The sequence below is a fragment of the Hyposmocoma kahamanoa genome, unplaced genomic scaffold (genome assembly GCF_003589595.1).
Source record: "Hyposmocoma kahamanoa isolate Upper Pololo Valley unplaced genomic scaffold, ASM358959v1 169, whole genome shotgun sequence".
Lineage (NCBI taxonomy): Eukaryota > Metazoa > Arthropoda > Insecta > Lepidoptera > Cosmopterigidae > Hyposmocoma > Hyposmocoma kahamanoa.
Genome location: NW_020653611.1, coordinates 2482655 through 2509416, shown reverse-complemented (window position 1 = coordinate 2509416; position 26762 = coordinate 2482655). Strand labels below are relative to the sequence as shown.

The 26762-nt window shown below is 36.9% G+C and overlaps 1 protein-coding gene across 1 annotated transcript in view; it reads left to right on the top strand.

Annotated features, from left to right (window-relative positions):
- Positions 1-26762, top strand: part of LOC113225657 (cyclic AMP response element-binding protein A) — a 237187-nt gene that overhangs the window by 190575 nt on the left and 19850 nt on the right. Inside the window, exon 2 of the mRNA XM_026458032.1 lies at positions 24023-24224. Within this exon, the coding sequence (XP_026313817.1) occupies positions 24023-24224 (202 nt within the window). The remainder of the gene's footprint in view (positions 1-24022; positions 24225-26762) is intronic.

Genomic DNA, 26762 nt, shown 5'->3' with positions numbered 1-26762 from the left:
GTCCATATACTTGTAAGTCAATGACTCTGAGACATAAAATATCAAGTCCCACGTGACAGTGATTTCAGCAGCACCCTTACCGTTCAAAACTGGAGCGCAATAGTGTAATAATTACTGCTTGGCGGCAGAAGTAGGTACTAGAAATAGGTAGGCGCAGTGGCAGTACCCCTCAAATCTTTGAGAGATTTTAAGGTCTGAATAACATTGCAACCGTGATGGATAAGCATGTCGTTTACCACCAAGCCCCCGACTGGTTCGTCCCGGCACAAGGTAATATAAAAAAATAAGGATGTTAAAAAGCCACGTGAATTGAACTTTGACTTTCAGATGGCTGAACGTGGGAAGTATTTCAATATAACTTTGCGTCTATCAATTCGCTTGGGTTATGAGCATACATCAAAATCATTGAAAACTTTTATTATTATGCTAAACAAACTGGTGAATCGGGAAAGGTTATCGCATAGCTATACGAAGTCTAACATGCTGAGCCTAACTCCTTTTTTTTAGAGTTTTAAGACTCGATGTCACTATAAACAGCACTGGGATGTATATTACGGACAATTAACTGGGGTAATACGTACCGGTAATTACGAATAATGACCAAGAGCACCGGTCAAATTGATAATTTTATTACTTTAGCTGATCCGTAGTGCCCGTGATACAGATCCAGGTAAGCGAGCGTTGCTTACAGCTCCGTCACCAAAGAGGAGATTTGGTGGTGGACTTTACGAGTCAACGGCCGGTGGCAACCGTTATTTCCACAATGCGCAACGGGAAGTGAGCGTGCCTACAGCTCCGGTACCTATCTGGAAATTAGGGAAGGTACTGTGCGTGCACTCGGGGCAGCTCATCCAAGGCACTAGCCTTTTGAGAACCGGGTGAAGTCCATGCAAACAGCTGATCTGGGTTCAGGACCTGACGGAGTAGGTCACTGTGGGGACTTTCTTGCACAGGTTATAAAGCCCTTCCCGTATAACCAAGAGGTTGACAGGAAGGATACACAAAACTTGTGTAGGAAAGATATGGGACTGTCCGTGATCCATTTGATAAAATAAGGCTAAAGATGGCGTCAATTTCATGTTATTAATACACCAGCCTCATGCTTTTCGATTAGTGTCAAATGATAGAAATCTCGTTGTTATGAAAACCAATACAGTATTCTTTTAAATTTCTTGTTTCTGTTTCCCAAAAATGTTACTACACGATATTCATAATTTTATTATTGAAGTATGGAAGACTATGCTATAGTATTTGAAATAAATTGTATGGTATTACTATTAGGTAGTAAACTAAACCAGTGTTATTCGCTGCGTTCCATTTAACACAGGCGACCCACTTCGTCGATTGCAACAACAGATGCTTTGATGGCATATGCATGATGTTCCTGTCCCATCAGTGAATTTAGAATGTCTATGGATTTGTACTTGACATTTTTTTTAGATGATAATAAAACTTTATTTCTACTTTCGTCATCAATTTAATCTATGGCATGTTTGCGGATGCGTATGTTGTTGATTTTTACGCAATCACGCGCAAAAATAAGTGCGTCACGGATGTTGCGATTGCGTGGGAGCACCAATGGTATCCCGACGATGATAGCAGGAAGAATGGACTCGGTTGTTTTCCGTAGGTTCACCGAGTTACACGGGAATATCTAATAATGTGTTTATAATAATAATGTAATCATTTAATGTATTGTAATTGTTCTCCTTCTTTCTACTAACTTAGCTCATAAGATTGTTACTGAAAAATATGGGCCAATTAGTCTGAGAATAAGTAAATTTTAATCAATTCAGCCGAAAGACATCCACAGCTGAACACAGGCCTTCCCCAAAGAATGCCACAATGACCTGTCCTTGCCCTGAACTCTTGTCCGCTGTCCAACATCCGACCGAAGCAATTACTGTCAAATACTCGATCGAATTAGAAGACGCATTATGCGAATGAAGCTGCATACTTGGCACTGTCTGTTAATTTGGTTTGGCTGTCCAGCGGTTTCCCGCAACCTTCACCTGGTCATCGGTCCACTTTGTGGGTGGTCTGCCCACGCTGCGTCTTCCGGTATGCGATCGCCACTCGAGAACTCTTCGGCCTCATCGGCCATCTGTTCTGCGAGTAATGTCATGCCCAGTGCCACTTAAGTTTTGCAGTTCTTTGGGCTATGTTGGTTACTCTGGTTACCTTGCGGATGTCCTCATTTCTAATTCGATCTCACAATAAAACTCCGAGCATACCCCTTTGCATTGCCCTTTGTGTGACCTTGAAACTTATGAGGCCCATAGTGAGCGATCACGTCGCAGTGTCTTATTTCTACGTTACCGAAATGCACATGCGTTAGTTATGACAAGAAGGGGAGCTCCTTGTGAAGGGGAATACTTGCCACGTTACTTATTTCTGCCGCGAGGCAGTAATGTGAGCATTACTGCTGCTTGTGAAATTACCGGGACATGGGACTTATCAACTTATGTCTCAGTGTGACGGGCGTAGTGGCAGCGCCCCTCAGGTCTTTGTGATTTAAAACTCTGCAAATGTTGTGGACAGGCGTGGCGCACGACTTCGTTCCATCACTTGTTATGTTAAAAAAAATATCACACAGACCTCTAGAAGCGTCTTTATTCATTGGCTTCTCGGATTATATTATCTCAAATGAATGAGTGTGGTTCTCAGAACCTGATAGTCTTGTAAAGTGGACTTTTTGGGGCACTATATAATATTGTGAAAATTTTAAACACGTTCGTACTTGTATTTTTTCCAATATGTGTTTTTTTTTATAACGCACATACTGATAGTCCCGCACTAGGGACACCCTGTATGGCAGTGTCTTGGGGTATCGCGTTTGCCATGGACACATTGCCGTTAACGCATGTATTTATATGGTACAACATGGCATTGAGTTGCTTTTAAGTGAACATGTTCAACACATGTTCTTAGAGCAATGCAATTAAACAATCCCCGTCTTGCGTTGTACTAAACTCATCTTTTACCTCAGTAACACGCATCAAAGCTTTCTTACACGCTCGTCGGTTAGGGGTACTCTTGACCTGGCCTTTCTTTAGATGTCCTCAATTTTTACTGCGGTAACTTCGACCCTTATCAACTTACCCGCTCGCACTCGCCGTACAAATAGATTTAATTTAATAAAAATTAGTTTGTTCCGTATTGTACTTGGAATGTTCCTTGGTAAATTAATATTATTTTTAATTTTTTTTTATATTTAAATACTAATAAAGTTAATTATAATTTAGTAAATTAATTTGTATTTTTTTTAACGCATACACTCACAGCACTAGGGAAACCCCCTGTATCGCGAAGTCCGTAACCACACAAATAGACAAGCACAAATTAAGGGCTGCTTTGTTAATTAACATTTCTACACATTTGTCATTTACAATATTTATTTCCTACACCATAGATCATAGATTTAGACAAACTGCAAGAAAAAAATGGGTCACTACTACAAATTTTTGTCCAAGTATGCAAAAGCTACATATTACCTCTAGTATAATGTTTTTGTTTCGCTATTAGTTTTAAACCTCACGGAGGGAAAATGTGACTATCAACCGGAATTTTATTATAGAAGCGTGTACATTGCCCCTTAAATGTGACTTTGAGAACTCAACTGCAAGAACGGCCGCTTACATTTTTTTCGTTGTAACTATTTTTCCTAAAAAAATACTTATTCTCTATATCACATACTATAAGTACACCGGCCTGATGTGGTCACCTGATTATTTTAACCAATAGAAAGCGCGGTGTTGTAATCGTAATAAAATTTAGCACAATTTAAAATACAGCTGTTTTTGACATTTCGGCGTCCACTTTTCAATCAATCAGAGCACGACTATATATGGGAGAGATTGTTGTTTGTTCCTAAATGTGAGCAAATAAGCTATTTATGAATTTTAATGTACATATTATGCATGTTAAATTATCACCAGCGAAATGTCAGTAGTAGAAACTTGTCGATTGTGGCGATTACCATAGTATAATAAGAGGAAGTGTGGCAACTCCCGCCTGTTTTTTTTCGCTGGGAATGTAGGGTTGTTATAGTTATTTTTGATACAAGTGCGGAAAGTTAGTCATTATTCACGAGTCTCGAGGCATCTCGAGACAAGTGAAAATGACAAATCCGCATGTGTATCAAACAACGTTTTTTAATACATTTGCGAAAAACCTACATTGAGAGTAAAATAAAACAGTATTTAAAAAAAACCTCATTTTATTCCTTTGTCAATAACAAAATCAAATCGTAAAAAAGTTAATGAAAAAGGCGGGAATGTAAACGATGACAAAAATTACTACTTTTTTTGGCCGACTTTTTTCAATGTGGCAACTGTTGCCAGTATTCAGCCACATTAAAATTACTATTTTATATTACTTTATTTTCTACATAATCGCTACTAAGGAGCATTTACTTCATAGGTGTAAAAATGCGGTCTCTCCATAGATATAGTATAGTAATGACGAATGACTTACGTCACAAAGCACATAAATATGAAATAAATATACAATCTCTTTAGTTCTATGTTTAAGACTTAAAACAACAGTATATTTAATTTATTAAAAAAAAACTGGAAAAGTAAAAAGCACTAGTGCGAGAAATCCAACTTTCCGCACGATTTGTAGTGCGAAAAATACCACGTTTTGAGCAACTGTATTAAAAAATTATTATATTAGTTGTACCCTCAGGTTGTAAATATAATTTGAAAAAATTAAGGTGTTTATCACAATACTGTACACACGCCTTTCCATAACAGTTGCAATACCAGTCAGAGCTTTAAATCATTAATATCTGAGGGGCACTGCCACTGCGCCTGTCACCCTGAGACATAAGTTGTCAAGTCCCATGTGCCTGTAATTTAAGAAAACCGGAACCCAGTCCTCTCATGACTGTAATATTTAATGAAAAAAACCCCTATTTCGATGCTACGGTGTCTCTAGCAGCGAATTACCAGACGAAACCAGCTAATTACTGAGGCTTTTTTCATTCATTTTTATTCAACACAGCTTTAAGTACTTATTTCATTTTAAATGTTGTTTATTTTGTGTTGAAGAACAAAGTCGTAAAGTAAATTCATTTACTTACTGAAACTTAATTACAATTAGAGCGACGTCGCTATAGCCAGCTGTTGGTAGCTGTAAAGGTACCTAACTGGGTAAAGAAATACTTCATTGTTTCTCACAGATGGCGCTGCGGCAAAAAAGTCGTTAAAAAACCGAAAACAAAGATCCGACAAGAAGCACATAGGAAAATTCGTTCGTTCAATGGCTTAGTAAACATAGGATGTGACACGGTTTGCTAGAAGACGTCGGTTTGAATCGAAGTATTTTTTTTTTCTTTCATTGTTGTTAATAATTATAACAAACTAGTGCAGTAATTTCACAAAAAAACATCCTGACATTCAATAAAAACTTAATTAAATTAATCTATTTTAAGGTAATTGAAATATATATGTCGAGGTTAATTTACTGTTTTCATAGGACATCTTGAATCACATGTCACATTCCCCAAAACTAGTTTCTCTTTGGGTAATTTCGAACCCTTTTCCTAAAGATAAACAAATAGAATAACTCATGTGGAAATCCCAATTATCATCGGTCCTCATATTACCTATCCCGTCGCACCCCACCCACGAGAACGTCGAAACGAAATCTTGGTTCGTCCACCGTCATATGTAGGACGAAGTCAATCGATTCATAACAAGTTGACAATGTAGCTAGAGGGATTGCATTCGATCGCGATAATGGCCGACACAAACGGTACCGAGTGAACCGGATGCGAATATCGGTGGTGAAAGTAGATCTCACAAAAAATGATCCCATTTCTTACACCGGTTGATATTTCATGAGACGTTCACTTCAAGTAGAAGCTGTAAATGGTTACAGGAGTGCGTTTTACTGTAAATATTTCCTTGCATTATTTGATTTTAAAATCGGGATTTATCATATTTTACTTCGACGTTTCGTATGTGTGTGTCCTTCGAAGGGACGTTGCAGAGTCCTAGTTTATAGTCGAAGAGTATAAACACGATTAAGTTCCGATTTTAAAATCAAGTAATGTGTGAAAAGCGTAAAGGTTTAAATCAATGTAATATTACCTTGTGTTCTTTTTTTAGTTTCCGCTTTTTTTTTAATCAGCCATTTTCGGTTAACTATAATATTAAATATAAACTGAAAATGCGTCTCATGTCATTCATGTTATCATCTTCGAATAAACTCCACATTACTAAATTTTTCGCTTCTCTTAAACTCACGGTAACATGGATTTCTATACAATGTAATAAACAAGAGATTTTTTTATTTGCGTGACATTTCAAGTTGACAAATGAAGCAAATACAAAGTATAAAATTAAACGTGTAGTACAATACAATTAGGTGCAATCTTTTTGTGTTGCAAAATTTCTTTGATACTGCAGAAAATATTTCTCTGGTCTTCCATAAAAAAATATTGCAACATTTTTTGATAAGTATTTTTGTAATATTTTTTTTGCAACGTAAGAATTGCTATTTGCATCATACGAGTAAGATACGATTCTCGGTCCATTTGTAATATGCTTGGCTTTCTTTCATCCATGGTATAAAATTAAATAAAGTCTAGACCCTGGTGGCCCGTATTAACAGGACCAGTTCCACATTCAGTTTTGGCCAAAATTTTACAACAGGTGTTGGAAATTACACGGAACCCGAAATTATTTTTTTTATGAAATAGACACACGTTTGGCCATGCAGTCACCTAATGTTGAGCGATGATGTGACCGACGATATTACGCGTTTGTTAAGAAACTCTAGCCCTAAATAGCCCCAAATTGCAGCTTTCAGGAAACACAGTCGTGTATTGAGTTTCTTTGCCGTACGCATTAGGAAGAAGGAAGCAAAAAGCTTCGTGCGAATGAGTGGCAAATCAATGATATCTTATTCCTTTATGAAAGTTCAAATTCTTATATCCTTCTTTATATTGCAATATCATCTATTTCCTGACTGATTGCCGTTAAACGTTAGTAGAATTTTTAACTGCAACGTATTTTAAATTTACCGCTTTACATCTTGAGCTGTAACTCTATGTATTAATGACTTATATTCAAACAAATGATTTTTTCTCACTTGGCACTAACGATAATTGATATAATTTCAGAAGATATAATCACTCATGGGATATCATTAATAAATGGCATACCATTTATATTTTTTATAGTTATAACTATTAAAGATTTTTTATGATGATCGATGGCGTAGTCTATTAATATTTGATATATAAACCACATTTAATTTGAAGACTAAATTGCGGATTAAACGTGATAATAAATTCAGATATGCATAGTAATTTCCATGGTAGTTTTAGTAAGGCAACATCATCGGGTATATAACCCGAAATGGAGACGAAATAAGGGCCATCCATCCCTGGCAACTAATCAGGCAAATGCCATACATCGCTTTTAAATATCAACTGTCGTTTGCGCTGAAATCACAAATTAGAAAGCTGAAATAGCAAAGCTCATGTTAAACCGGTCGTTTTGAAGTGCAACAATTGACGATACTCGCCAATTGTTTCGAATTCGGGCTGGCCAATCGGAGCGCTGTTGTCACCGCAATGATATGGCAGGATAGTTTTCAAACAAATTGAACGACATTTCGTCTCTATTTCTGGTTATATACTCGATGGGCAAATTCGAACGTTTGTGATTGAATGAATTAATTTATTTTTTGCAACTAGACTTTAGCAGAATAACGAATATGATTATCATAATTGTACTATCATTTCAGAGAAGTGCCAACGGAATTACAATGACCAGTTTTTTCAAGAAAATGCCCTGAGATGTTTGTATGAAATATACGTCATACCATTGGTATATTAGATTGAAAGTTGTTATATCAATCCTTCATTGATACTTTATATCATGCAAGAATACGAGTATGTCAAATGTCTTTATATCATAAATGATTTGAGCGTTGTTTCGAACAAAAATATGTCATTTCTTGTTATATATCGACATCGACGATTAATGGAGAATGTTTACTTTTGAATGCTCACTAAAATTGTACATGTTAGTGAGGGAGGCGATCATATATATCGATGCACATTAATTTAGTAGCAAACACGCGACTAAACCAATAAATCGCTAGTTGAAATCACAGGGAAAACTATTCCCATAGCTCAGAGAACTGCGTAACAAATCAAACTTAATTGCCTTGTATTAAAGGCCGTTTCAATAAAAGAAATGTGTTTCTGCGACCGATTGTAATTGATTAATGTGTTTAATTTAACTTCGCCTCTTGGGTACTTTGTCCTTTTCGAGCTTATCCATTATCTAACGAGAGTGAAAAGGCGCCACCATCAAAGGTTTCAGTTTACGTTGTCTGCTAGGGATGGGCGTTTATTGCGTTTACATTAAAAGATAAATCGATTTAGAGCTCACGATAATAACATCAATTATTCATTATCAGTATTTAGCGCTCGTTGTTACATCATTCTTAATGTGCGATAAAGAATATATTTTTCATTAATTAGTTGATCAGCTACAAATCATAATTCATTACTTATTTATTTGGGGTAACTCAGGTGTAGAAGTTAAACTTAAAATATATATAAATAAATCAGATATAACAAATAAAGGCCACAATTCCACATGCTAAATAAGCGCTTGGACGTCGAGTTGCAAACACCAGCCCGTTACTCCATATCATAATACCAAAGTCCCACAATTTTAGACGTCGTAAAGCAACGATGTTGTGTTACGTTTCGTCCAGTAAATGCCTATTCTCACTAACCTATTTTTCATATATCTGTGCTCCAGTCTTGGCTCTAGCAGGTAGCCCAGAGAGCATTAAGAGAGAGAGAGAGGGTTGAATTGGATACAGGTGGCACAGAACCTAGAGAAGTCAAAGAAACTGAAGGAAGCCTACACCGATATAGTTGAGAACGGCTAGAAAGAAAGAAGAAAATATGCTCTAGCCTTGAATGGCCCTAAATTGTATCTTTCGAGAAACAATTGAGAAGTCGAATGGATTTTAAAATACAAATCGACATTGTAACAATCTTACTGTAAGCATCTCTAATATCTTAACGACGACGTCTTGCAATAAATGAATTGTGTTATGGACCGTATCATCGTAACGGGACGGTCGGTGGTATCTCTCCGCAACGATGGAGGACGATCGCGACTCTTGCGCAGCTTGCGATACGAGTATTAGAGGCTCCATCGTGGATTCGCGATTGTTAACGTGTTTAACAACGATAGGGCAACAATGGTGTACCAATTCTTTGACATTCGTTGACGTTTCACGTATCTTCTTTAACTTTTACAGAAAGTAATTTTTTTTGACGAGACGAACAAGTTGTGGGCGTGGTGGCAAGCGGCACGCCTATCCATGAAAGTCGCAGTGCCATTCAGAGCTTTAAATCGCGAAGATCTGAGCCCCAGCGCCCGTCACTCTGAGACATACATCGACAAGTTCTATGTGCCTGTAATTTCAAAAGAACCCTCACCTTTCAAAACCGGAATGCAGTATTGCTGACACTGCTTGACGGCAGAAATATGTAAGGTAGCAATACTGCCCTGGACGAACTTTTTCACACTGGATTCTAATGCTACTAAATGAAATGACGTCATCAATCATAATCATCACTCACAACCCGACTTCACCGATTTTTTTTATGGTATCAATGGACAAGATGAACCATTCGTGCGCCTGGTGATAAGCGACACTACCTCTGTGTTCAACTTCCTAAAACAAAGTTGACAAGTTACTGCTTGATAGCAGATTTTAGCAGAAATAGGTAAGATTATGGCAGTACTTCCTTGGACAAACCCTTTTACAAGGCGCTCTGCTAGTGACGTAGCGTGGGGTGTGCAGAGAGTGGCCCCGGGCACAACGGTGGCGAAGGCAGGTGAACATAAAAACACAATGAAGCCGAACCTGCAAAAAAAAAATACAGTGTGCAGCAAATTTAAGGTTGGCTCCGGGCGACAGAAATCGACGCTACGTTACTAAGCACTACTGCTTCAAAAACTACCACTAAAATGTAACTGTTAGTAAAGGGGTCCATGTTACTTTAATAAATGAAATTTTATTATTATTAACAATCATAAATCACAATGAAATCATCCTGATTAAGGTCACACGAATATGATATATATTGTTCTATTTTATTGTGCAATAAAATTAAACTAGTGGAACAACAAACTGGCTGCGTTGCACCACACGTAATAAACATAAATAGAGGTGTCGTGTTATAAAGATACAATGTTGCCTGGTTCTACGTGAAGATGGATACTAAATAAACCACAATTTATATACAGAGTGTAAGTAAAAGTTGTGGACTTTTTTTTATAACAAATAGTGACGGGACGGACAAGTGGCGTGTCTGGTGGCAAGCTACACGCCTGAGTGGCACCGCCGATCTGAGGGGCACCGCCAAGTCCCAACGTGCATGTAACTTTACCAGCACTCTTGCCTTTCAAATCCGGAACGCAGTAATGTTCACATTACTGCTTGGCGGCAAAAATAGGTAAGGTGGCAGTGTTTCCTTGGATAAACTCTTGCACAAGAAGCTCTGCTATTACTAAATTTACTATTTTAGTTAACATACTTGTCTTATCATAATAATATGTATATACGGTCCTTTGGAAAGCCTACATAAACCTTTTCAGGTGTTTCTGGTCTGAGTGATTTCAACAGTGACCACGGAGTTAAATTATCATACCATAACAATCTTCTTGGCGTGCCGTCTCCAACCAGAGGTCGGCTATCATTAATAGCTAAATAGCTAAGTATCCAAGTGGGTTCGTGAAGTTGCGGCTCGGAATTTCTGTGGTACAAGTTGAACCACGAACTAGTTGTGCGCCTGGTGGTAAGCGACACGCCTGTGCATAACAGTTGCAATTACATTCAGAGCTTTCAATCGCAAAGATCTGAGGGGCACTGCTCCTGTCCCCGTCACCCTGGCACATAAGTTGACTCCCAAGTGTCTGTAATTTCCCCTTTAAAACTGAAACGCAGTAATTATCACAGAGTTGCTGCGGAATATTTAGGAAACCAAAGCCGACCCCCTGAAGCGTGCAATTACGTGGTACATTTCAATGTACATTGCACATTTAATGGTTTTTCCATTGTAATTTGCTTGGTATTAGGAGGTTCAAAACCATCTTTCACGTGTTCCACACATCCTTGTTTCTGTAAGTCAAGATGCCCGATAACCATCTATATTTATAATCTGATCTTTATTAACTGGACGTAAATGTCATTTAACCACGATATTGCGTGTGTTTAATATTTAAAATGTCGTGATAGTTAATTCTTCTTAAGCCGAGACAGGATTTCACGCGGCCGTTGCATAAGTCAATATAGATTGCCAAACTAATGACTGGTGGATCACGAAGCACTCTCCTATAATTGCGGTTAGCACACGGCTCGAGTGATTGTTTTTGTTTATTTTAAACTTTATGGACTGTTCGGCGATACTACAATGACTCATGGTATGTTAGTTAAACGTGTCGCACTTCAGTAATAAACTGATGAAACACAAAAATGTAACTTTTGGGAATCTAGTAGGCAGTAGAGCCCTTGTGAAAGATTTCGTCCAGGTAAGTACTGCCATCTTACCTATTTCTGCCGCCAAGCAGTAATGTCAGCATTACTGTGTTCCGGTTTAGGAGGGTAAGGGCGCTGGTGAAATTACAGGCACATGGGACTTGTCAACTAATGTTTCAAGGTGGCGGGCGTCCCGTCACTTAATATTATTAAAAAAAATTGCAAAATTCCAATTGCAAAAATTCAAAAAAAAAATTTATGCTAGTAATATGATAACTCCCTCCGTGGCCGAACGGTTACCATGCTGGGTCTGCCACGCAGAGGTTCCGGGTTTGATTCCCGGGCCCAGAGAAATATTGGTATGGTCTAAATTTGATCTCGTCCAGCAAAAATCACAGTCAGAGCTATTTACAAATCTTTACAACCCAGAGTGGGAGAGAAGTACATTTATGAAAATTTAAATTGTGTTAAGAAGAACAGCATATTTTTTTTTCAAGAAAAAATTGTGATAAACACAACACGATTAATATGAGAAATAAAAAACTAGTTGTTGTCAGTCCGTACCTAACATTCCAAAATTCCGGTTCATATTCAAAATTTGCCAATTACGAGGTTGAAAACTATAGTCAAACAAAAATTTTACACTAAAGGTTATTTGTACGGCTTCTACATATACTTGATATGATGACAAAAATCAGTGGTGGTGACCCATTTACCTCTAGCAGGTTGTCTAGGTTTAATATATTATTATCTGAAATAAATATTGTAAATGATAAATGTATACTAATCGAGTTCTTTATGGTTTCGTGTGAACCGGTTTTGATGATTCTTTTTTTGTTGGAAAGAGGGTAGGGTAAAATATTCCACCTGTAAAGGTGGCAAACTAGGGGAAAACTCTGGTGTCGCACACTTTCCGATAACCAATGATTCCACGAACTTTTGAGGTCGGTTTTTTAGTACTCTGTACTGATTTAAAATTACTTTTGTCTGTTGCCCAGTTACATAATCGTCCACATAGTGATTTATAAGGATATTGTTTGTGACAAGGGCGTAAATAAAGCCCTAACGCTTACGTCATACCAATTGAGCTGCGCTAGAAGCAAAAACAAATGAACATCCGATAATTGAATTAGATGTTAGGATGGCCGTTGATTGCCTCATTATATTGGTCGTCTTAATACGAACTTGTTAATAAATTCAAAAGACTTATTTACGTCCCTTTCAAAAGGTTTAATTATGCTTTAGATGTTTGGGAAGATGTCGTAATGTTTTTAATTATTAATGGCATCCGTAAACGTTGTTTTTTAAAAAAATACAACTCGTTAATCAGAATGTACACAGCGTATTGGGCATATGTCCAAATCGACATATCGCACCTTTAGAATCAAAGTGACCCAACACAAAATTCGAACTTTTTGGGAATACGCTAAATAAGTTTTGAAGTTATAATATTTTCACATGATACTCTTGAAGCTCTAAAGTTAATGGCCTTATTAGTCCTAGAAAATTTCAGAAAATTCTGATTATTTTAATATTTAACAATTTACAAAAACTAGCCGCTTTATGGTCACTTTTTTAATGATCTCTTTTGTTGTCATTTGTCCTAACAATAAGTCTCTTTAATTTTCACCAGCTAAGCAAGATATTATACGTTATAATTGTGAACGAGAGTTCTCTAAGTGGTAAAGTAAGTTCAGATCAAATTTTTCTTAGTAACAGTAGATAAATTAATTATTGTCTCTTATTGTAAAAGTGTTCGTCCAGGGAAGTACTGCCACCTTGCCTATTTCTGCCGCCAAGCAGTAATGCTCAGATTACTGCATTTCGGTTTGGGAGAGTAAAGATGCTGGTGAAATTATAGGAACATTTCAGACAGACAGACAGACAGACTTGTCAACTTATGTTTTAAGGTGACGGGCACAGTGGCAGTGCCCTTAAGATATTTGCGATTAAAAGGTCTAAGTGGAATTGCTCTTCCCGTCACGTAGTATTATAAAAAAAAACGAAAACGGCTCAATTTTTCACCAACTGTGGTGACGTGTTGTCTTTGCTGATACAAATTCAACAATAAATGCGGTGTTGACATACAAACGCGAGAGTGGAATTTCAATCATACTAAAGAGATCCATATAGAGAGTCCGTGCCTATAACTTTGAAACTTTTTCTTTAACAACTGAGCAATGATTTTTAAAGTCGTTTTACGGAATAAACTAATTTTCTTAATTTTTTGGATTAGGTCACTTTCATTCTAAAGGTGCGATATAATAAAGCGAAGAAATTTGGAAAGTTACTTTTGGGACAATGACAAAATAGGCAAAAGAAATAACGTACGTGCTCCAACATGTACGCAATTTTCCTGACGCCAAGTATAACAAAATTCTATTTCATATGATAAACGGTACATAGTTTTATTTTGGTGCGTTATTTTTTTATCGAATTCTTAGGTTATTCACGACTTTTACACATTGGAAATGAAACTAATTTTTCGGGTCTAAATCGGGTGTGTTTTTTCTAATAATAAAAATAATAACGCACACAAAATGTTTGTGTGTGTGTTTGTGTGTGCGTGTGCGTGTGTCTCTGTGTGTGTGTGTGTGTGTGTGTGTTTGTGCGTCTCTCTCTCTCTCTCTCTCTCTCTGTGTGTGTGTGTGTGTGTCTGTCTGTGTGTGTATGCGTCCGCGTGTCCCCATGTCCGCGTCTCCGCGTCTCCGCGTGTCCGCGTGTCCGCGTGCCCACGTGTCCGCGTGTCTGTGTGTCTGTGTTTCTGTGTGTCTGTGTGCGTGTGCGTGTGTGCGGTGTGTAATGTAAATGTAGTGCAAATGAATGTATGCTATACGATTATTTCTAAAATCATAAAGCAAACAATGTTCATTTTTATTTGATAATAGCTCACGCATCGAAAACTGCGTTTGTAATTAACTGTTTCAACAACCTAATTGAAGCTCTGAACCACTTTTGAAGTAGGTTAATTGATTATATATAATAGCTCTTGACAATCACGATGGCTCGCTCGTAATCATTGCTTTTCTAGTCGTGACTGTAAAATAGCATACAGACAAGAAAGGGCGTGGAACTCAATTTTATCAAAAATGAGTTGTTGATGTAGAAAGATTGGGTTGCCTTTTCAGGCTCATTCCGTCTGTCTACTCAAAGTTTAGTTATTTATTAAAAACATTTTTTATGTAAAAGTAGTAGTTATAAAAAATATATGAAGAAGAGTGACATGGACTTCATTTACAGAGAGACCACCGCCCAGAATTAGCTGCGGTTTAGAAATGAAAATGTTACTCAATGTCAAAGTCAAATTGTTAATGATTTACTCCATCGTCATTTTTTAACCTTCTGCTCGTTCACTATGCTGACTTCCCTGAGATGAACGAGCAAGAAACTCTGGGGACTGCTCTTTTCAAATAAACTTAAATGCTATGGAATACACTTTTATTCATATCCGTGTTGAGTCGAGACTCATGTCGTCTTTCCATACATCTTGGAACAACAATTAGTTTATTGAACGTGCTGAACTTCTATACACATAATTTCTTTACACTTAGCTGCAGAAATATATCGCGAAAGATCTAATTTTAATTAGGATGCACTTCAAGGCTATTTGAAATAATCAAAAATATCTGCCGGCGCGGTTTTCTCCGCCTGCCTACTCTTTAGACAGATAGCTAACCTGCAGAACCTATCATGACTCCTGGCATGCATCAATATTGCAACATTAGGTGTTACATTTTTGTTTTTTTTAGTTTATTAAGGCTTTGGCAAAGCAATCAGCCTAAACATGAAGTTTAGTTATAATAACGCACACACTCAACATAGCCCCGCACTAGGGAAAACCCTGTGTCGCGGGTGCCATGGACACACACATAGACAACCACAAATTACACCCAAACTCACGAGAGAAATAAATGTAGGCCATACAAATATTTCTCCCGACCCGGGAATCGAACCTGGGACCTCTGCGTGGCAGTCCGGCGTGGTAACCGTTCGGCCACGGAGGCAGTTAAATTATGTTTCTGTAAATATGGCCGCCACAAAGAGGATAGGCAATTTGAGGCGGCGTGCTTAGATTGACTCGGGATTCCTTAAAACGGGCCGATACGGGTATTTTAGTTCGAGATTCGTATAATTTCGCGTTTTAATCTTCGATTAAGGCACAATAGCACTATCCTATTCCACTTTAAACTAGATTTCACAAAATAATTGAAAGTCAAAATAAAAACGACACTTTTCCCTCCAAAAGGTCCAGAGCGAATCTCCTTAGGTGTTGCATTCTATTTTCGTTCATATTTTTTTTTAAATAAAAGTTTTCGCTTAAATACAAGTCCTTTAAGCCATGTCTCTTTAATTATCGGGATTCTCAATAAATATGTTCCATTGTAGTTCTAATACATTATGTTTTCATTTTCTCCTAAATAACTTAGTTCTCTTGTTTGTGTTTTCTAAACAGCCTTTTAAGCGGCGGGAGTCAATATTTATGTTTTCATTTAAATCACATTATTGTTGCTTTGAACAAAAATTTTGGATTCGTTAGTGGAATTTTCAGGATAAAATCTCTTAACCGGCGAGAGGGAAACCCGGGGGGGTTTTAGTGGGGTAGGCCTTCCAGTGTGGAGGGAGAGTCCCCACATAACCCCTGAGTCTCCCTGGGCTCAGGGGTATCCATAAAGATTTCCCCCCCGTCAAAAAAAAAAAAAAAAAAGGATAAAATCTCTTGTAGTTGAATTTAAAATAAGAAATATAGTTCTAACTTTCTTCATCACTATTTCTTTCTTCGTGTTTTCTTCTTAATATACTTACTTAAAATAAAAATAATTTTTGTAAAAACTATACTTGTAACTTCTAAAGCCCGTAATTTTTTTCCATTTTTATTCAGTTAATAATTCAATAATAATTCAGCCACGTTCCATTTCAAATAAATAACTGTCAAAACTAGGTTTGTAGTTTGCTTTGACAATAAATACAATTTTGAACAAAAACGTTTCAATTTGTATTGTTTTCACACGCCTTAGTAGTCATATTATTTATTTTTACTTTCAAAAAAGTATACGTTTTACAGAAGCCTATCTTCCGCCAAACTGGAATGAGTTTGTTGCGAGAACGTTCTTATACAATTATAGATCTAACATAATTAAGTAAGTGCCTAATAGTGAGCAGGTACTTCTCATGTAGGTCAGACTTACTTGTTAAACAAAAAAACAATAACAATTACAATAATATTGAAGAAATGGATGTTCATCCTTATAAAGCATCAAAATACTTTTTCCAAACTTTTTTTTTTCAAATCTTCTCTTTTGGAGGGAAAAGTGTCATTTTTATTTTGACTTTCAATTATTTTGTGAAATCTAGTTTAAAGTGGAATAGGATAGTGCTATTGTGCCTTAATCGAAGATTAAAACGCGAAATTATACGAATCTCGAACTAAAATACCCATATCGGCCCGTTTTAAGGAATCCCGAGTCAATTCAAGCACGCCGCCTCAAATCGCCTATCCTCTTTGTGGCGGCCATATTTACAGAAACATAATTAAACGAAGACATGGCTCAAAGGACTTGTAACCAAGCCAAAATTAGTAATAAAAAAAATCATCGCTATTCTCATTTTTGACGCTACCGCACGAAATAGGGAACTTGTGCTAAGGTGGAACCAGTCTCTCAGATTCTTCAACCACGAGGTTTTTCTTCTGCCACGAATACGCTTTCCTTGTATTTTTCCCTGCATTATTAGTTGAAGAATCCGGTATCTATTACCCCTCATTATTCTTCAAATGAGAATTTCATTAAATAGCGCCTTTTTTATTCTCAAGAACCCCATATCATTATACATTCGAGGTACTACATATTTATTTAGCCTCCGCCCATAGTAATTCATGCCCTTAGGTTGTACGAACTTATTTTTTTTTATATAAAGTCGTGTGTGGCGGGACGACAAGTATCGTGCGCCTGATGGTAAGCTACACACCTGTCCATAACAGTTGCAGTATCAGTGCTTTAAACCGCAAAAATCTGAGGGGCACTACCACTGCGCCCGACACCCAGAGACATAAGTTGACAAGTCCCATGTGCCTCTAATTTCACCAGCACCCTTACCCTTCAAAACCGGAACACATTAATGCTTCCACACGCAAAATAGGCGCCTTGACGTCGAGTTGCGGACACTAGCCCGTTACACCAAGTACCAAGTACATTACTGCTTGGCGGCAGAAATAGGTAAGGAGTCTTCACTAATATATGGAAGTAAATTATGTAATGTAAATATATAAGCTTGTTAGGTTTGTATTGTGTATGTTTATTTTATGTACCTATATTTATTTTCTTTTTTTTATTATGTGCTTGGATACTCACACTTACGAAAGAGAATTAAGTCCGGTGGCCAAGTATACTTATACTATGGTGTCATTTGCAAGTAAATTAATCGACCGCTTAACTTGAGCGACAGTTGTCGTTAGTGATAAACTGATAAAACACCAACCAGTTTTTGTATTTATACGAAGGTTAATAATAGCATGAGTTAAGTCTAATAATTAAATGCAATAATATAATAAATACGCTTATTATAGAATAGCGAAAACAGAATTCCTAAATTTTTGACAGATAATTGTAAATTTTTAAAGTAATGCAAACATTTCCAAGCATGTTTGAGAATAATTTAAGTACAGATCACTAAAAAAACCGACCTCAAAAATTCGTAGAATTACATCAATTTGCCAAGTTTTTTTGACATCGGCTACCGAAAAGTGCGCGAAACCGGTTTCATCCCCTAGTTTGCTTAGAGGGGGAATATTTTAACCAACTTTAAAAAAGGAGGAAGTTCTCAATTCGACGGTATGTTTTTTTGTATGTATGTTAAGCGATAACTCCGGTATTTGTGAACCTAATTGTATGATTCTTTTTTTGTTGGGAAGAGGGTACCTCCATAGTGGTCCCATTTAATTTTGAAGAAAATCTACCTCTAAGGGTGGCTGTTCACGCATGAAAATTCATTTTTATAAATAGCGCCTAACTTTAATTTAGGAGCAATTATTTTAATGGTTGATTTTGCTATTTCTCCAATTCAAGGCGTTTTTCTCTCTCAATAGACTTTGAGTAGTGAAAACCGATTTTTATTATCTCCCGTGTCAAGTCCCGTATAGTGGCGAACTAGGGGATGAATCCGGGTTTGCGCACTTTCCGGTAACAGATTTCAATAAAATTTGGTAATTATATGTAATTCCACGTACCTACTTTTGAGGTCGGTTTTTTAGTACTCTGTACTGAGATTATCTTCAAATCTAAATGGAACCAATACTGAGGTACCCCCTTTCCAACAAAAAAATAATCATCAAAATCGGTTCACAAATTATCGCATAACATTATTATAATGAAATATGTACTAATTGTGATATCTTTAACTGCAGTGTCCTAGCATTTAAGAGATCACTGCTAGCATTAATATAAAGTGAATAGCATATTCTCATTCTCTTTATTTGTTTATTTCTCTCGATTTTTTTTTATATTTTTTTTTATGATTGATTTAGTGTCTGTTTAAGTATATCTAAATGTTTTAAAATGAATGTTGAGCACAGTAATAATTGGGCACAGATATGCCTGTTGTATTAATTTTTAAGTGTTTTTATTTTCCTCACTTTCTGTATCTGATGTCTGTACATTGTGCCAAAAAAAAAAATAAAAAAAAATAAACATACAAAACCAAAAAATACAGTCGAAATACGAACCTCCTCCCTAAGAATTTCCCCTATGCTTGTAACACTGCATCGACACTATTGGCAAGTAGACAAATGATTTGGTGATTTGTCAAGCCTTCCATTCAAAATTGTCTAAAATAAACCTTCAAACAAAAATTCTCGTAAAACATCTACCATTAATAACACATTCACGAGCAAATAAAGCGTTTAACGATCTGAATTAGAATTAGATGTTGGCGAAGAAACTTTAGAGGTCAATAGCATATTAATTCTCATCTGCTTGTACGTCCCTCACCTTGTGTACATAGGCGCTGTAAATAGAGGCAGCGAGTGCTGCGAACTCGGTTGATGACCTCTGGACTTGGCCATGACTGTCCATGACGTGATGACGCCGGTCAAATGCCTGACGAGTGATATCCTTATGTAGTCAGCATTTGCATCTGTTTTAAGCGTTTGTCGCGTTTGTTAAGAGGAATTAACCACAACGCCTGAGAAAGATTTTTGACAGGTGGTAAAAAAAGTCTTATATCCGCCATATTGGATTCATTATGGTCACACTTTTTACATAATTTAATATATTTTTTTACATTACATTAAATTTATAGTTATTAATTGTTTATTATCTTTTTAAGCTAAAAGTTTCTGGTCAAAGCTCAATAAATAAAAAAAAAATGTCTTTATCTCAGTTATGTATAAAAAATCATGGCTTATTGTACAGAATGATATTAGTTAGTAATTATAGTATTTATTGTGTACCTTTTAACGTGTTTATTAATTTTCCATCGTTATCCTTGTGTCCGTAACTCGTTTTAGAAATATTTCCTATTATACTTACAGTTTGGTTTCAAAATTAAAAAACAGTGTCGTTACCTCATAAACTATTAGGAGTCAAAAAATTTAAAAAGTATTACCATATATTTTTTCAATTTCTTTTATTGCTGTGTTCAAGAGTAGACTATTTTTTTCCCATCCTATAGGAGTACAGGTTATATATGACTTTTTTTTCTTAATCCTTGGCAGTATGGCACATGAGTAAAGTAACTATGGCGTTTAACCGCTTTTGACTTTCGCATAGTTGTGAAAAAGTTTCAACATATTAGGTACTTGCAGTACGCAGTCATTTTTACAGCAGTACTATACACATAACGATATCAAAGTGTCAAAATTAGTAAATTGCGCCTTATGCCATTGGCATAGAGTTTCAATTTGCAGTTGAAAAAGACATTGCGTAACTTGTAGCTGAGTGTACCGAAATTGTTTTTGGTACGTGCGTAAAATATCAAGGTGAAGACCGTGACCGCTAAAGTAGTCAACACATTTGATACGTAGTTCAGAACGTAATTAACGACGTGATTCACTTTTGGGATCTGGAGTATACTAGCACTGATTGACTGAACAACAACATACTTGTGTACAAATAAGATAAATGGGACGAAAAACAATGACACCTCTATTTGAGGTATGCAGGTACGTTGTGTCATGTCGTAGATTACGTAAAGATCTATTAATTATGTGAAAAAACTTAACGATTCATCATTATACGAGTATATGCAAGAGAGGCTGAAAAGAAATCTCTTTCGACTATTTCCAATTTACCAAATTTAAAAATAATGCTGGCCACTACGTGCCTACCTACCTTTTTTTTCAAAATTTACGACATTATTTTGTTTGTTACAAAATAGCGGAAAGAAAAAAGAACTTATTTAAAAATTTACACATTTTCAAATATTTATTACTACAATTAATACTTTTTTAAGAGACTAATGTCTCTTTGTAATATTCCCTTTCTAATATCATCATCATCCTATTTAAGGACCAGGCTCTTGTCGGTGTAGTCTCCTCTGCTCCTTGCGGTTCATAGCTAGCTCCTTGACATTTTTATAGCTGCTCACTTTGATCTTCGTCTTCATTTGTTCACTATACACCATCATTGATCTTTCTTTACCTTCCTATCTTCCCCTCAATTATCAGTCTCGCGAATTCGTTATTACGTAACATATGTCCAAGCATTTTCCCCCTTTTGTTTTTCAATGGTAGAATGCTCGCAATTAATACTACGCCAAATAAATTTTTTGACCTGTTCTTTTTTATTTTGTTTTTATTTCTTTTTTTCACAAAATTTCGTTTTTTTTTTCGAATATTGTTTTTTGTTTTTTTTTCACAAAATTCTGGAAATATAATATTAATAAATAAATAATAGTCGTTTACAAAAATAACAGAAAATGACCAAACAATAAAATTAGCTCCAATGATCACTATGTTCACTAGAGGTATCGAAATACGTACATTTACGCTCCAAGGACCAAAATGTATGGGCCAACCAATATGTATGGACGACGATTCGGCTCGAAGGACCAAAATGTATGGGCCACGATCAGGTTCGAAGGACCAAAACGTATGGGCTACGATCCGGCTGGAAGGACCAATTGTTTGGGTCTCTGAACGTCTAAGATTGAAATAGTAGTTAAGTAGGATGCTGAGTTGACGTAAGCCACAATTTCCTTAATAGGTTGAAGTATCAAGTAAAAAGTGTACAGTATAATCTGAATGCGTATTTGTGGCCGATCGCTGAAGCCAGTTGTCATCTGTCGTTTTTTTAACCGACTTCAAAAAAGGAGGAGGTTCTCAATTCGACTGTATGTTTTTTTTGTTTGTATGTTACGCGATAACTCCGGTATTTGTGAACCGATTTTATGAGCATATACACGTGCAATATTGTACGGTGCTCAAACCGTACAGTCTGCAGCTATTGTTAGCATATTGCTAAAAATTGATAAATATACGTAAATTAGAAATTAAAGTTTGCATAATTACCGGATATATATTATTAAGTATAATATATACATGAAGTACAGTCGGAATCTTTTATTTGAGTCTGTGTTAAGATATATTTTTGCGTGTTTTATTGACATACAAAGGTATTTGGTGCGGCGTCGGCAAACAACATAATTGATGCTCTGCTGGACGCCGTTATACTTAACTGCCTCATACAAATATCATAACATAATATAGCTACGTATTCAATTACACGGAACCACTTAGCCTTCCTAAAATGTGCTATAGTAACTATTAAATCATTTTCTCGTTATTTGTTTAAGTGCAGTATTATATATATGTGATGTATAGCTTATAATTGTTCGCTGCCGTCCGCCCGCTCCACCATTACGACGCCAGGTATCGATGCGAACGGACGAGTCGCATGCGCACGTTAACTTATCAAACATTATTTTACTGTGCCGTCTCTGTTCAGCGCTCTAATTGATTATCTGGTCTAAATAACTTTCTAGGTTTTCTCCAGCTGCCGCTTACTTATTCTACTAGCTATGTCGATGACCTTTTGTAAAAAGACGAACTTGGTTCTCTGTCGAATAAACTCATTTCGAATCTTCTCCTTCAGAGAAACAAGATATAATGTCAGATTGAAGGAATTTGTGTTCGATCTTTGTATAAATTATAACAAACCAGTGGAGTAATTCACAAAAAATAAATTAATGTCATGGTAGTAGGAAGATTAAATAAAATCAATATTACGATGAGGTAATTTTTTTCTTGGATCGAAAAGACGTATATTTCTTTCTTAAAACTAACCAACCAAGCAGGCCCTTTCCAGGTCTCATGGTCACGGCTCCCTCGGTGTACAAAAAAAAAATTCTAATTTCAAAATGACTATTTCGGTTTAGGTCATTATTATTTAAAACAGCGTTTTTTATAATTACACAGGGTATATCTTTACGTGATTTGGCTTAAACAACGTTAATAAAATAGAAATTGTTAGCGCAGCCATAAAAAAAACGAATAAATATTTATATATCGATAAACCACTATGTTATATATCAATTTTGAAAGTATGCGGTGTGTAATCTAAGGAATTAGATATGCGTTCATTCCTTTCGTTTTGCTGGCGTTATCGCGAGTTTCTGTTAAAAATATTTTCTTAGTTATTATGCAGCCTTACGAACTAGACATAAGCCTGCCATTGAGCACGCCAACTCTCCCGGTCTTGTGCCGCCTGCATCGTCGCTTTTCTCAGGTCGTCCAGTCATCTTGCCGCACGTCGTCCTCGACTACGTTTTCCTTGACGTGGTCGCCATTCCAGAAAGAGTCTGCTCTATCGGCGATCAATCTTGAAGACCTGAAGATGTGGCTATGCTTCCCAGCCAGCCTTACAAAGTAGAATTGATTAAATGCAATATGAATAATTAAGGCAGGCAGTACATCGACGCGGCACCGCATTAATGCGATTAGCCGGTCAGAAATATCTTTTTGTCTTTATGTCTATGTAATAAGAGCAATAAATACCAATACTTAGAATACCAAATGTACAAAATTCTGCTATGGACACTCAATAGACACACAACTGAGATGATTTAAAATTGGCAGATATGGGACTTTGTCAAGAACCTGGAACTTTGGTTTGTTTGAATAAACAAATATACGCGATTTAGTAACGAAAAAACAGTTTTAATTTCCAATGTACACTCCCGAACGTGTAATTCGAGCCACCTTATAGTTTTATTCTTAAAGAGAAACTAAAGGGAAACTTCTATAGAATACAAAAATATTGTTATCATCCAAGAAAAAGAGTTCCCCGGTTTTGAAAATTCAAATTTTCAACAAGGACTTATGGAAGTGACGTTTAGTGTTATCAGTTTTTGATCAATCAATGATTGTTCAAGCTTAAGGCGCTTAATACTGGAAATGCAAAGTGTCTCGAATTATATGTCCGGAAGTGTACAATTATGATTAGCAAGTGTAAAAAAATTTAAAGACGAATAAAGAATTCAACATATTCCTTTTTAATTTCAGGAAATGAAAGATGTCCTGGACGAGGACGAGGAGATGACCGACTGGCTGGTCCATCGGGAATCGAAATCCGGGGTAGTTCTCCACGACAGACTTATGACCGACGCCGCGCTAGAATCAGCACCCATCAAGACAGAACACTCCTACAGCCTGCATTCAGATGTCGAATCAGCATCAAATTCACCACATCATACCAAAGTTGATGGTCAGTATAATATAGTACAATAAAAACACCAGTTTCCCTGCACTATGATTACCAGAGTAACGGAAATCACTCCTGGACACTATCCAAAAAACTCAGACCAGATACAATTTTGAATTGAAATGAAAGAATTTATCACACGACTTATAAAGTATTAGTTTTAAAGAACATGGATGGTCATCCAATTGCCGGACTGCCACGCAGAGGTACCAGGTTTGATTCCCGGGCCGGGAGAAATAGTTGTATAGCCTAAACTTATTTCTCACGTGAGTTTGGGTATAATTTGTGATTGTTCATGTGTTTGTCCATGGCACCCACTACACAGGATTTCCCCAGTGCGCTGTGTTGAGTGTGTGCGGTATTATTATCCATTAGATAAGGATTACTCTAAACTGCCTCCGTGGCCAAACGGTTACCATGCCGGACTGCCACGCAGAGGTCCCAGGTTCGATTCCCGGGCCGGGAGAAATGTTTGTATGGCTTACATTTATTTCTCTCGTGAGTTTGGGTGTAATTTGTGGTTGTCTATGTGTGTGTCCATGACACCCGCGACACAGGGTTTCCCTAATGCGGGGCTATGTCGAATGTGTGCGTTATTTATTATTATTATTATTACTCACTCTTACGATTCTCTTACGAACTATAGCTTCATTAGTGCCTCCATGAACATCCCGGGGGCGTAATACTGCATCGAGGCAGCCCAATCTACAAAAGTTAATATCCCAAACTGGTCCGACCATGGGACCACAGTGCAAACCGTTGGGTCACCAACATTATCGTCGGTCATTTTATTAAAGAATGACTGAATTTGGAATCTGCAACGTCGACGTTAGAGATTGTTGACATCAATATTAAAGAAAGTCTTGAAGAGATACAGCATAGCGCGAAAGTTTACACACAACTTTTAATGTCAAAATAAGCAAATAATGAGACGAAAAAATATATACCGACGTCAAAACTTTGCTAAACAATTTAGCTGCGTTATTTTTACAAGACCAAGTGACAGGACGAACAAGTTGTGGGTTTGGTGGTAAGCGACACGCCTGTTTAAAACAGCTGTAGTGCCATTCGGAGCTTTGAACCGTAAAATCCGGGGGGATACTGCCACTGCGGATTGAGACATATGTTGACAAGTCACATGTGCCTGTAATTTCTACTGCTTGGCGGCAGAAGTAGGTAAGGTGTTCGTTGCCGCGGCCTCTTCAACGACAATTAAAACGCATCTGCGTTTGTTTCCATCTTCCATCTGGAAGTAATCGCCACACCCACTCATATGAGCAAACTCTGGGTAGCTGTTGAGGAGAACGTTGTATACTATTGAGGAGTTCCCCTCATGTGGCTGCCATGAGCATCATCAGATCAGCTCTGGGTCACCGTAACATTTTACACTTATGTGTCGAGTTTATTTAAAATTGGTTAACGGAAAGCGAATGAAATGCAAATTTAAATAAGACCAGTAAACTAGGGTACCCCCTTTTCAAAGAATCACCGAAATCAGTTCACAAATATCGAAGTAATCTAAATTAAACACATAAAAATACTATCGAATTGATTCCTCCTTTTTGAAGTCGGTTAATTAACACTCACGGTTCACTTTGTAAAACGGAAGAGAAATGAATAAGATACAATGAAATGGTCACATTTTTTATAATACTTATGACAGGATTTCCTTTTACACTTGCAGTGTTAAGATATTTCGTGTCATTCGTCACAGTATATTTTAGTAAGAGTGAAAGCTTCTTGTTAAAGAGTTCGTCCTAGGAAATACAGCCGCCGCCGCACCCATTTCTGTCGCCAAGCAGTATGCGAGTACCCATCTTTGTGAAACTATTTTTTTACACAAACGATACCACTCTAGCTATCGTTGGTTTGTTTTATGTCAGTTCTACAATGAAAATAATGTCAAAATACGACACGGAAGCTGTCATTTGGCGTTTTGGTATGCGCTTAGAGGACGAAAAAAAAATTCCATACTTTACTTTGGTATCCGCAACTACTTGTGTCAAATCATCGTTACCTCCGGTCCGATACGAAGCTAAACCGATGAATGTTGCTTCATATTTCGTATGACGTGTTGAGAATATGATACCCCGATACACGTCGCGTCAAAATCCTGTCAAAATGTCTTTTCATAGTTGCTATATCAACGTCCAATGTCGGACAGCCATATAAATCACGTGTTTCATTTGGTAATCTTTCCACAATCGGACACAACGCGTTTCATAGTAAGAAATTATTAAAACGAAGGACGTACGCAACTACGTGTATCGGATTTTACTTTTCGGAGTACCTGCCAGGACTTGTCAGCCTTATGTCTCACGGTGACGGGAATCGTGGTAATGTCTCTCAGCTCTTTGTAATTTAAAGCTCTGATTGACTTTGAAACTGTTATGGGTGGTCACTTACTATCAACCAGATAACTTATTCATCCCGTCACTTAAATCACAAAATATATTTGGAAGTAAGTGAAAAGAGATCTCTTAAAGAAACATAGAGTGGTTTCTTGCATAACAAACGTCATGTCTTTCAAATGACTGTAAC